Genomic DNA, 13,461 nt, shown 5'->3' with positions numbered 1-13,461 from the left:
ATGAATAATGTTTAACTTTGTGTTTATTGTAAAATTTTATATACAATTGTTGTAGCTAATCTAAGTATAGAAAAACTTATTTTTAATTTTATCTGATGTTTGTGCTTATGAATGTTAGTTTTTAATATTGTTTAGGTTTTTATACAAGCACTACATTAAGATAGTATTTTGATATTTACAAATAATTGATTATATTTACACCCATCCTTCAACGGTTTAAATTTTTAAGTATTTCCTAATTTCACTCTGTCTGTCTGGCTGTTACCATGGCTGATGAGAAAGCTCAAATTGAGCAGCTCAAAGCTGATAATGCTGCTTTGCAGTTACAGCTTGCTCAGGGAACTCAAACGTCTCAAATTTATAAAGTTTCCGCTAAAATACCACCATTTTGGCCTCATAAGCCTGCGGTCTGGTTCGCTACAGTGGAAGCACAATTTGAAATAGCTGGTATAGTGACGGATAGCACAAGATATAGTTACCTTGTAGGTCACCTCGACCAAAGGTATGCTCAAGAAGTGGAGGACATAATTACCAGGCCTCCGCCAGCTGGTCAACGGTATGAAATATTAAAAAGAGAACTTATTAGAAGACTTTCCATGTCAGAAGAAGAACGAGTGAGGCAGCTTATATCTGATGAGGAGCTGGGTGACCGTCGTCCCTCCCAATTCCTCCGGCATCTGCGTTCGTTAGCTGGAACTACGCTTACAGATGAAAGCATTGTGCGCCAATTATGGATGCGCCGCTTACCTCAACAGGTACAAGCTATTCTAGCATCACAACAAGAACTTGCTCTGGATAAATTGGCAGAATTAGCTGACAAGGTCGCAGATGTAATTAGCCCGAAACAGGTATTCACATCTTCTGCTCCGAATCCTTCCGAACCTTCAGACTTGGATAAATTGACACAGCGGGTAGAGGAGCTGTCGAGACAGGTTTGTGCTTTATTATCCTCTCGCCCCACTACACGTTCTCGATCTTCATCTTCTAGACGGTCACATAGTTCCACACCTTCTCAAGAGAGAGTTTGTTGGTATCACAAGAAATTTAAGAACAAGGCCAACAAGTGCATCAAGCCTTGCAACTGGAAGGCGGAAAACTAGAAAAACAATCAGTAGAGGCGGCATCTGATTGTTTCTCTCCCGGCCGCCGCTTATTTGTCACCGACCCAAATTCTAAGAATAAATTTCTTATTGATACGGGTTCGGATCTATGTTGTTTCCCTCGACGCCTATTAAAGGGTCCACTCTCTTCAGCAGACTATGAACTCAGCGCAGCGAACGGGAGCAACATCAAGACATACGGTAATATTCCCCTCCATCTCAATTTAGGGTTACGCCGGGATTTTCGCTGGAATTTCGTCATCGCTGACGTCAGCACGCCCATCATTGGCTCCGACTTTTTAAGTTATTACAACTTGTTGCCGGACTGCAGACGCAAGCGATTGATTGATGGAAACACCAGCCTATCTGTATGCGCTTCCATCGCACAATCTCAGCAGGACAGCGTGAAAGCTGTGTCTACTGCACACTCGCCGTTCGCTGAAGTCCTTGCTGAGTTTCCTGATACAACCCGTCCACCAGGGTTGCCCAGGGTCGTGAAACACGATACGGTCCACTACATAAAGACCACAGAAGGACCACCCGTGTCGTGCCGCCCTCGTCGTTTGGCTCCTCATAAACTGGCTGCTGCAAAGCGAGAGTTCGAGGATATGGTGCATTGCGGTACGGCTCGTCCCTCTAAAAGTTCATGGGCATCTCCTCTGCACATGACAACAAAGAAAGACGACACCTGGCGTCCATGTGGCGATTACCGCGCCCTGAATGCCAGAACTATTCCGGATAGATATCCTGTGCGGCACATTAATGACTTTGCCAACAGTCTTGCTGGAGCTAAGGTTTTCAGCACAGTCGACCTTGTGCGCGCCTATCATCAAATACCAGTATTTGAAAGTGATATTTCGAAGACGGCAATCGTTACGCCGTTTGGCCTCTTCGAATTCCCATTCATGACATTCGGTCTGCGCAACGCGGGACAAACCTTCCAACGTTTTATCGATGAGGTCACACGAGGTCTCGATTTCGTTTTCCCGTACATCGATGACGTGCTGGTGTTCTCACTTAATGAAGAACAGCATAAAGAACATCTTCGCATTCTTTTCCGACGTTTTCAGGAATATGGAGTTGTAATAAACCCCTCTAAATGCGTGTTTGGTGTTGGCGAGGTCGTTTTTCTGGGATATCTCATCAATGCCGAAGGCACACGTCCGCCACAGGATCGGATTCAAAACCTGCTAAATTTCCCGCCGCCAGAAACCGTGCAAGGGATGCGGCGATTTCTTGGAATGATAAACTTTTATCGCCGCTTCATCCCACAAGCTGCACGGTTTCAGGCCCCATTAATAACGGCGATTGTGGATACTAAGGGTAAAGGCGCAAAGCCTTTCCCTTGGTCCCCTCAGCTGTTGGAACAATTCGAGGCATGCAAAAGAAGTTTATGTGATGCCACGCTTCTTCAGCACCCCATCGCTGGTGCGGCACTTGGGCTTTTCACCGATGCCTCTAGCGTGCATATCGGCGCCTGTTTGCACCAACAAGACAAAGGCGAGTGGGTTCCTCTAGCTTTCTTTAGCAAGAAACTCACTCCGCCACAGTCGCAATGGCCTGCTTACTATAGAGAACTCCTAGCGGTGTACGAAAGCGTACAACACTTCCGCCATATTTTAGAAGTTCAGCACTGTACTATTTTTACAGATCATAAGCCCTTGTTGTACGCGTTCGTACAGCGCCGGGAGAAGCTTCCTCCTTCGCAACTGAACCAGCTGACTTTCATTAGTCAATTCACAACAGACATTAAACACGTTAAGGGTGAGGACAACGTCGTGGCCGATGCTATGTCGCGGATCGATGCCATATCCCTAGATCAGGAATATCAACGCCTGGTACAATCACAAAAAGGTGATTCTGAGTTGGCAGACCTTCTTCAGTCTGGTTCTTCCAACCTTAAACTGCAAGAAGTGTCTGTCCCGGGCACTGATATGGCATTGGTTTGCGACATTTCCACCGGAAAAGCTCGTCCTTACGTGCCCCCTGACTTACGACGTATAATTTTCACAAAATTTCATAGTTTAAGCCATCCCAGTGGTAGAGCCACTGTCAGACTCATCACCGAGCGGTACGTCTGGCCTTCTGTTAATAAAGACTGCAAGGAGTGGGCTCGCACTTGCGAGGCATGTCAACGTGCCAAAGTGTCGCGCCACAATTCTGCTCCACTTGGAGATTTTAATCTTCCACCTGGTCGGTTCCGCCACGTCCATATCGACATTATCGGCCCCTTAACAACATGTGACGGGTATCGATATTGTTTAACGGCAATTGATAGAGTCACCAGGTGGCCAGAGGTCTGGCCAATGCGTACCATAACGGCGGATGAGGTTGTCGAGACCTTCACGAGAGAATGGGTGTCGCGTTTTGGTGTCCCTTCCATCATCACGACGGATCAAGGAACGCAATTTGAGTCCGATCTTTTTCGTCGGCTGATGCAGCGATTCGCCACAGAACGCATAAGAACAACAGCCTACCATCCTTGTGCTAACGGCATGATTGAGCGAGTTCACAGGCAACTTAAGGCTTCTCTTATGTGCCACAGTGACACATGGGTCCGCTCTCTACCGTTGGTTCTTTTAGGCATGCGTGCCGCGTTTAAGGAAGATATAGGAGCCACTGCAGCCGAAATGCTGTATGGCGAACCTCTGCGTCTTCCTGGCGAGCTTCTTATGCCAGCTGCCGATACTGACACCATATTTGATGCTGCTGATTTTGTTTCACAATTTAAACAAAGAATGGCCAATTTACGCCCGATCGCAGCCTCTCGTCACACGCAAACCCCTAGTTTCGTTTTCAAAGACATGAAAACAACGTCACATGTTTTTCTACGAGATGACAGCGTAAGACGCCCTTTGCAACCGCCTTACTCGGGTCCATTCCAGGTAGTTGATCGAGCCAGTGATGGCAAGACGATTACTCTGGAAATAAAGGGCAAACGCACAACCGTCAGCATCAACCGCGTGAAACCGGCATACATAGAATCTGCTCCAGTGGAGCAACCTGCCGAGATACCTACGGCAAGAAATTCTCCTCAATCACCTCCGCAGCTTCCCGCGCCCATTCCATCCTCACAACCTTATGTCACAAGGTCAGGTAGACGAGTGAAATTTAAGCATCCGTAAAAATTAGTTAATTGATTTGTTTTATTGCTTACTTATTATTATTTTAATTATTTTTTTTTTTTTCTCTCACCGTAGCCTATTTCTCTCCGTAGGGGGGTGGTGTGGCGTTGCCACTTTTGTTATCTATGTTTTTTTTGTCTGTGGCGTTCCGAAGCGGGACGCACTTGACAGAGTTTCAAACGGCTTCGACCGTTAATTTTCTTAGTTAAGACGCGATAGCCACTTCGCGGTAGATACGTAAGCTATTTTGATTGTCTCAACGCTTGCTTGTGATTTGTCTCCTATAACTAGACTCTTTGGTGAAACATTCGTATAGATTTAAATAATATTGTAACAGTGAAAGGTTGAATAAATGTTTAATACAATTTACTACTTTCATTCTACGTGGGTAACAAAACCCCATAAGTGTATACATTGGCAATTGACTGTATGTAATTTATATAATATGCTTCATAATATTTTGTACACTAGGGAACACTAGCGACTTACGTAGGTAGTAACTAATACTTAATCTGTACTAGCGACAGGCGAAGCCAGGAAAAGCGGATAGTTTTTAGAATTTCAATTTATTACACATTTTTAATGATTCTTAAAATTTCTAAAATGAAATATGTATTCAATTTCATTTTAGTAATTTTGTATTCATTTATGTACTATGTACCTATTCATTTCACAAAACAATTCCTTGGCTTCAACAATTCCTTCTCATTAAATTAAAATCGTATCAGACGTAAACAACATTATTATAGGAAACATTCATAATAAATAAAACTTTAGCAATTAATCATCATTTGCAAAGCCAGCTGTAAAAACAAACACGAACAAACAATATCATTAAGCTGCTATTAAAACTTCGTTTAAACAAAGCCGGGTTGCACGCATAGCGCGTAAAGTTCTCAATTAAAAACAATTTCTGGAGAGCTCATTATAGATAAATCAAAGGTCGCATGTCAAGTGATAAATTTGATCATTGGCCATCAGTGCATAGTGCGTGTACGACTGTTCTTCAAAATGGTCAAGTACGTGGTACTTCTGGCGCTCCTGGGCCTTGCGGCCGCTGAAATAGCTGAGTTTAAGAAATGCACTGAATGTGAGTAACTATTATATTTTCAGTTATTATTAATTCATACTAATATTATAAATGCGAAAGTAACTCTGTCTGTCTGTCTGTTACTCAATCACGCCTTAACTACTGAACCAATTTGCATGAAATTTGGTATACAGATATTTTGATACTCGAGAAAGGACATAGGATAGGTTTTATCCCGGAAATCCTACGGGAACGGGTTTTTCTTTGAAAACGCGGGCGAAGCCGCGGGCGGAAAGCTAGTTTAATATAAATAGATATATGCAAATTATAATTTATTGAATAAAACTCTAATTATACTTTATTGAATAAAACTTTATTAAGTTTAAGACTGCGTTATTCCTGTATTTTGTTTTGTTCTTTTAATATCGTTTTCGAGCAAGTTTCCACTACTTACATATTCTTCGAGGTTTTTTCATGAAAGAGTAGTATTTATGTTATAGTCAAAGTCCGATACACAGTCTCTTCGCGGAAGGACTGGTTTATCCTAGGTTTGGCCAAAGCCATCAGGCAATCCCCGAAATACATTTCAATTTCGCCCTTTGCCTGAAGTATTTTTAGTCAAACCCAGGAGCTCCTAACTTTTCAGTCAAACGTCGAAAGTAAATTATTCTGTTTCGGTTTTGGCCTAGTCAATCCTAGAAGCGACTGCAATTCTCGGTCAAACGTTGATCTGAACTAAGAAATTATTAAAACAATTAACATTAATGCCTCACGGCTCACCATGTCAAAAAAATGATTAATTTTTCATTTTAATTACTTAAGAAATTATTAAAACAATAAACATCAAAATTTTAAAAATGTTATTTTTTTATACTTAATCTTTTACAAACTAACCTCCGTATATTCCAAAGCATTTATTTATTTATTTTATACTTTATTGCACATCGTACAAAAGGCGGGCCTAATGCCACACGGCATTCTCTCAAAGCATCTCAAATATAAAAGTGAAAATCATGTAAGCTGACCAATCAGGTGTCAGAACTGGCAGAGTTAAGACTTGAAAGCTGCTTAAATGATAAAATGCTTCCAAATATACGAAGATAAGACACTTCATAGGTCTATATCGGAGTTTGACTCGTCAAACCCCGATTTAATAAAATTGTGTTTTGACGTTTGCCTGACCAAATTAGTCTCTCCCAGGTTTGACGAAAATTGTTTAGTCAAAGGCCGAAAATTTACATTTGTTTGGGCTTTGACTAAGTCATTCAGTCTGACCTGAGGATTGACCAGTCCAACCTAGGAGCGCCGGAGCTTCGGAGTTTGCCTATAACATTTATACTTCTCCTTGTTCCTGATAGATATTGGCTAGATCTATATATTATTATTTTTATAAAATTTATTATTTTTTAGTATTTTTAATTCACTTTCATAGTATTAGTTACTAAGCTACGGAATATGGACGTAAAATCGTAACCAATTTACTAATGTCTGTCTCGGTGCGTTTTAAGTTCAATCATACTCTTTGAACCGAGATCATTGTCTTATAATATCTTATCATCTATTGTTTCTACAAATTATAAGAATTCATGCACCCAAAGTACTGACAGCGATTAAACATTAGAGGGTCAAATGGTTCATCGTATAGTCTCGAATGATAATGCTTAAAATCCGGTTCATTTGTTATAATTATGAAAATGACCTCTTTGATATAAAAAACGTCAAAAAAAATTAAAATTTTCCAAAATGCAGTCTACATCGATTTTTTTAATTATTTAACTGCAATTTTGGTAGATCTGGGAAAAATTTAAAAGTAAAAGTAAAACACTAAAATTGAAAGTTTGAAGTAACTTTGATCCAATTTTTGGTTGTATGACCATTGACCATCCTTTCTTGCTCTGGGACAAAATATTCGCAAGCTTTTCGTTGTACTGACAAAAATAATTGAATAAGAACACGTTTTTTTTATTAATTTTATCACTATATATATTTCTGGTTGTTCAATTGAAACTGGTGCTAAATAATCCATACTAATATTATAAATGCGAAAGTAACTCTGTCTGTCTGTCTGTTACTCAATCACGCCTTAACAACTGAACCAATTTGAATGAAATTTGGTATAGAGATATTTTGATACCCGAGAAAGGACATAGGCTACTTTTTACCCCGGGAAATAGGATAGCGTTTTATCCCGGAAATCCCACGGGAACGGGAACTTTGCGGGTTTTTCTTTGACTGCGCGGGCGAAGCTGCGGGTGGAAAGCTAGTTTAAAATAAAACTCATAAAATGTTTGCATATTTTATTAATACTTCGTTGCAATCTCAGGTACAGAAAATATTTGCGACATCTCTTACAGTAAAATTTTCCTTTTACCCGACTACAAAAAAAGAGGGTTGTATTTTTATATATCTATGTATGTTACATAGAAAACCTATATGTTTATCAATTTATGTATATGTATGTATATTCTGTGCAATTTTTAGAGAATAGAAAATAATCGATCATGAGGCGAACCCGCGTCTTTCTATAACCTTTCCGGGACGAAGCCTATTTCGATTTTTCTATGCTATAATTTTTTTCATTTATTATTATGTAATTGAATAAGTATAGTAGGTATATATCATAAGTATTTGAATGTTATAAAATTTGATATCAAGTTCTTCATTCTTATTACTTTCAGCTCCAGAGGATGTGTGCGTCATCAACGAGGTCCGTATAACCCCATGCAAGAAACCAAGCTCGTGCAAGCTGAAGCTGGGGACTGTGTCTACCATCAGCTTTGATATGACACCCGGTAATATAACTTGTGATAACAGTAAAATATCTCATAGGGGCTACTCTATTAATTGTATATTTGAAGACTCTTTCAGAGCTTATCCCTAAAAGATAAGTCCAATTCTTTCATAAATCTAAAACACTAAATGAAGTGTAACAAAATCTTGATAGGTTCACTGTAGTAAGCTCCTAATGTCCAATCCTATCATATTCATAGTTCCTTTATCATCCTAAATAAAATAATCAAATCACAAGTAATATATTAACAAAATATACGTATGTACCTACTGATACTTACTTACTATGTATAACATACCTACCTACCTACGAAACACAAATTATTTTTAGCATGATTTTTTTATTAACGGGGCATTCGTTGTCACCTTACTTATAAATGATCTAAGTTGTCACCACATGAAATATAAAATTCTCGCGTAAAATCAGACACAAGAATGTAACACCGTGTAAATCTTGTTTCTAACATATTCATTCTGTTTCCAGGATTCTCAGCAACAAAACTGAAGACCGGTCTCTTCTTGGCGAAGGAAGGCGAGGGCCAGGATGTGCCGTTCCCCGAACTGTATGAAGCTGACGCCTGTCAGTACACCGGCTGTCCTATGGAAGCCGGCAAGAAGCAGACTTTGGATTACAGCTTGCGGCTGGGCAAGAAATTACCTTCTGTAAGTATCAGTCAAGGTTTCACGACTACCTGATAATCTAGAAATTACCATATGTGAGCAAAGAATAAACTTTGAAATAAATGCTGATAATTGTGCTTAGTGACTAAAAAAAAACGCTTTTTTGAAACAAACGTACCCTTGTTGAGCTTCACTTAGTTTGGATAGATGGCGTTGTATAAAATTTAGAGAAACCATACTCTCTGATTGCTTGAAGAGAGCAAAAGCACATTTGCACCTTAATTTCCAAATTTCATAATTTATATTTTTAAATTCTTATCTACATTCTAATTCATTTTCACGACAAAGATTAGAAAAGTCTTTTTCTATTTTGGATACCTCTACTGTAGAGTCACACTTTTCAACAAATGTTATATGCAATGCTAAACTATTATTATTATTTGTTTCCAGGGTAAATTCCCCTTCAAATTCAAGGTTTGGGATGAGGAAGACAAAACCAAGAATTGCTGCTTCAGAACCAATGTTGAACTTAGAAAATAAATACATTTCATAATGATTTGTTTCTTTTATTTTATAGTATCCTAGCTAACCTTTTGTCACTTTTATTTTACTTCTTTAAATTCATGATTTGTTTTACATATTTGTTTATGAATAAAATTGGATAGGAACGTGTGCTTTTTACGACTATGCAGTTAATTTATGATATGTTATAAAAAAAATTGTTTACGACGAGTTAATATTATAGGGATACGTCTTTTTAAAACCTCTTTAAAATCTGCTTAATTATTGCTTCATAATATTGGAGGTCTTGTAGAAAAGCATAGGTACTTAGCAAATGCTGTGAATCTTCTAATGGATATAGTATGTATAGAATGAAAAATATTGTTAAAAAAAGCATGCTTTTATGAGATAAACTCATGAAATTATTCTATTGTCATCGATCTTTGACAACTCACAACTGTACAGTAAAGTTTGAATTAAATATGTCCATTTGAAGTGGGCCAAAGTAAACTCTCAGCTAGATACAAACAAACAGGCTAATACATAATATAATATTCGTGTGAATTAAACTGTTCTAATATACCTACACGAGCTAGATTTTATTAGCTATATACCTACTTTAAAGTTGAGTCTGTAAGTACTTAGGTACTTCGATCTACAGTCCAAAATCCAAATACCTAATAACTATAGGTCATTAATAATTATTAAGCTATAATTTCTAAGCATAAAGATTCATTGTACAACGAGGATCCTAATCTAAAAATAAAGAAAAATAATATAAATATAAATTTATTACTAACTGCTCTACAAAAGCTAAAGCTAAAATTCTACAACGAATAAGCTTAAATTTGGACCCGTCAAATATTGTTTTCACATAACTTAACACGTTTTCCCATATTTTAACATGCTTTTAAAAGCTTCATCTGTATGTTTGAATGTAACTGATTTGAACGCCCTTTAGACTCGATTTCGACTCACTTAAAACGGACAGATTTAATTCAAACTTTGTACTTATAAAGGATCGATGACCATATAATAATTTCATGATATGAGCAATGAGCATGTGAAATGTGAAAAATCACATTAATTCAACCATAATGTACCACAGTGCAACATGGCCGGGTACTTCCAGCTATTACTGTATATTTACTTACACATAAATTACTCTGTAAATCCTGGTTCATTGTAATATTAATTCGTATCACGTGTGATATAAATGTTTTGGTCTATTAATATACAAATAAACACAAAGATACGGCTATTTGCAGTCGATCCGCATCAACCATGGACGCGCGTCTATTTTTATTGTATTTGTTTGTTTCTGTTGTAAGTTCAGAATTAGTGAGAAAGAAGATATGTAAAGGGGGTAAGTATTTTTTTTATTATTATTTGTTCTTATTCCATTCGATATAACTGTGTAATGGCTGGGTCAATGTGTAGTACCTAACTTCTTCTTCCTTGGTGATTAGTTCTAAACATGTTTGAAAAGAGATCATAACTAACTAGGTTAAATATCAAATGTTACCTAATGGTACAGAAATAATCAGCAGATCCTCGTTCTCCCTCAGATCCTATCCATCTTGCACGATTGCTCCCTCTGTTGCAGCATCGAAAATTACGAATCACGTTATAATGAATGTTCAATGTATTAAGTTTCCGTCTGTTAAATGTTAGATATTTAAAAAAATGTTAATAATTGTTAGATGTTCTCGATATACACCTGTAGCTAAAATTGCTCTTTTTAATGTTTTTACAAGGAATCCTTATGCTGCTTTTAAATTATTGCAATTCATTTCAACATAGAAACACAAGATAAAGCCCTGGCCCTGTAGACAAAGTAACAATTGAAAAACGATAACGAAGTTAGAAAAGGAAAAATATATGGGATTGACATTAGATAGACCACGTGATCTGACGCGGCGTATGTCAATCCCATACATTTTTCCTTTTCTAACTTCGTTATCGTTTTTTAATTGTTACTTTGTCTAAGGCCCCTGGTTATTTAAACATTTCGATAATTTAATTATTTTAGGAATTAAACTTTGGAGCTTTGATAACCTTATTCTGGGGTGTTTGAACTATCAAATAGGAGCTATAAAGATAGTGTTTGGATGATAATATGAGGCCTAAATGCTTGTTGTAATTGCTTAAGAAATGAACATTAATAGATATAGGTACCTTATATCTACACTCGACAAATATAAGATAACTTCCGGTGGATTGCAAGAAATGAAAGGAGCCAGTTCGATTTCAGGTGCAAATGAATTTTTCAAATTCAGAAAATCTTTAAATGCAGCTCTATTTCTTTTTGAAATTCAGCAAAATTTGCTATCCCCAGTATTTTAATTAGTTACACCAGGGCTATAAAAACATTAGACACTGTATGTTTTATCTTACAGGCTTCGGATATTAGTGCCAATGATTATTTTTCAATTAGAAACTTAATTTCCTAAAAATTAAAATTAGCTTATTCCAACAAGCTTTTCGGCATAGTCTCGCAATCATAGATTTTTTTAACACGTAAATTGTTAAAATATATATGTAAATAACACAAGTATAATCTATATAATTATCTAATATCTACGTTTAGATCATTCATATTTTATTAGCAATACATTAAAATACTTATTTTTCAATACAGTTGAGACGCCAACGTGTAACATCCATAACGTACATTTAGACCCTTGTCCTGAAGGACCTGCCTTCTGTCTCATCAGACGAAACAAGCTTTACCAAGTCACTGTGGATTTCACTCCGCGTAAGTATAAATATTTTTAGGATTGTTATAAATATTAAAAGAAAGAGATGGCGGCCATCAGCGCAGTTTAGGTATGCACACAGGGTATGCATATTGCATAGGTTTATGTCTGTAATTATTATGATAAAGGGCGTTGGTTTGATCTCAACGTGCTAAGACAAGGCAATAACTATTTATGTATATGAATTAACAAAAATTGATTGTTTAGTTTAAATGTGTGTAAAATTTAGAGTCATGTAGCGTTGAATACATTCACGGTAAAATTTTATATTTTAATGGTTTATAAATTTTAGTGTATTAATATCTGCAATTCTTAACAAACCCTTCAACATAAACCTCTGGAGTAAAATGTTAATCTTTTACCTCTTCCCATTTGGTAGAATTTTCATCAAGCAACCTGAAACTGGCAATAAATGGAGACAGTGCGAAAGACGCTTCCTTCAGCACTGCCATACTCCCCCCCACCAGAGGGTGTGACGTCATCACTTGCCCCCTACAGAAAGACACGCGGCAAAGCTTCAATACAACAATATCTTTGAATAAAAGGAGCCGGGTAAGTTTAGTGTAGTTGGTATAAAAAGGGAAAAAACATGTAGGTAAAATACAAAAATACTCATTACTGTTGAAGATTAATGTGTACATGGGTACTTACATTTGTTATTTCATTTCCAACTCTAAACGGTGAAACAATTTCAGAATAGACCTTGGTGATAGACACAGAATAGAACATGGTATTTTGTCGTCACCTGATATTTTAATTCAATTAATATTTATCTATACCTAATTTATATAAATTACAAATAATGAAAAAGTGTCCTCTTTTTCCACGGTACAGTTTCCATTTAAACTTTTAAACCAATAAAAGCTTATGAATTTTATTTTCAGGGCAAATTTCCAATACAAGTAAAACTTTGGAATGAGGACAACAGCGCCGACGTGTGCTGTGTTACATTTAATGTTAGAGTTTTGAAATAAGTTAAATAATATGTACCTAAGCTCATTGATAATAAATAAAAATTTAATTATAAAATACTCATATTTTTTTTTTACTATACAACACGTGCTTTAAAAAAAGGTGTATTAATTTGTTAAAGGCGTTAGTAGATTTAGGTACAATGAATGCGCCTATGACATAAAAATAGCAAAAAGTTCACTAATGTTTTTCGATTAACTTTTAAGTAATAAATCATCCAAGTACCTATCTCTATATACTTATAAATAGTTAAATGCTGTTATTTTATTTATTTCAATCAACAGAGACCTCAAGGAACATCCTATATTATCTATGCGGTATGCCGAATTCGAGCTTTGCTTTCGTTCGCTTGTAGTCCGGAAATTAAAACAATCATTAATAACTATTACAGAGTTTGCATAAACGGTATTTTCAGATAACCTTTCTATAAATAAACTATCAATTATTGCTAAATGTGTATCTTTTACCTTTAACGCGGAATAAACAGCAGTTCAATGTACATATTAATATGCTATTTTATTCGCTTGCCAGTTTATAACTAGTTAAACCGCAAAATACCATTT

General features: G+C 36.8%; 2 protein-coding genes across 2 annotated transcripts; both read left to right on the top strand.

Moving 5' to 3' along the window:
* The first annotated feature begins 5,197 nt into the window (after positions 1-5,197).
* Positions 5,198-9,222, top strand: LOC149906879 (MD-2-related lipid-recognition protein-like). The gene is made up of 4 exons (XM_090103715.1): positions 5,198-5,315; positions 7,934-8,047; positions 8,530-8,708; positions 9,117-9,222. Exons 1-4 carry the CDS (start codon positions 5,237-5,239, stop codon positions 9,204-9,206), a joined length of 462 nt encoding a protein of 153 aa, XP_089959841.1. The 5' UTR covers positions 5,198-5,236; the 3' UTR covers positions 9,207-9,222.
* Positions 9,223-10,410: 1,188 nt separating this feature from the next.
* On the top strand, positions 10,411-12,949 carry LOC149906878 (MD-2-related lipid-recognition protein-like). The gene is made up of 4 exons (XM_090103818.1): positions 10,411-10,533; positions 11,809-11,925; positions 12,306-12,478; positions 12,811-12,949. The coding sequence occupies exons 1-4, from the start codon at positions 10,452-10,454 to the stop codon at positions 12,898-12,900; spliced, it is 462 nt and encodes a 153-aa protein (XP_089959944.1). The 5' UTR covers positions 10,411-10,451; the 3' UTR covers positions 12,901-12,949.
* Positions 12,950-13,461: the final 512 nt, after the last annotated feature.

The sequence above is a fragment of the Colias eurytheme genome, chromosome 7 (assembly GCF_061535395.1).
Source record: "Colias eurytheme isolate Ceu_HAF_F1 chromosome 7, ilColEury1 Martin Lab GWU primary, whole genome shotgun sequence".
NCBI classification, from domain to species: Eukaryota; Metazoa; Arthropoda; class Insecta; order Lepidoptera; family Pieridae; genus Colias; species Colias eurytheme.
This window is presented reverse-complemented; position numbering and strand designations above follow the sequence as displayed.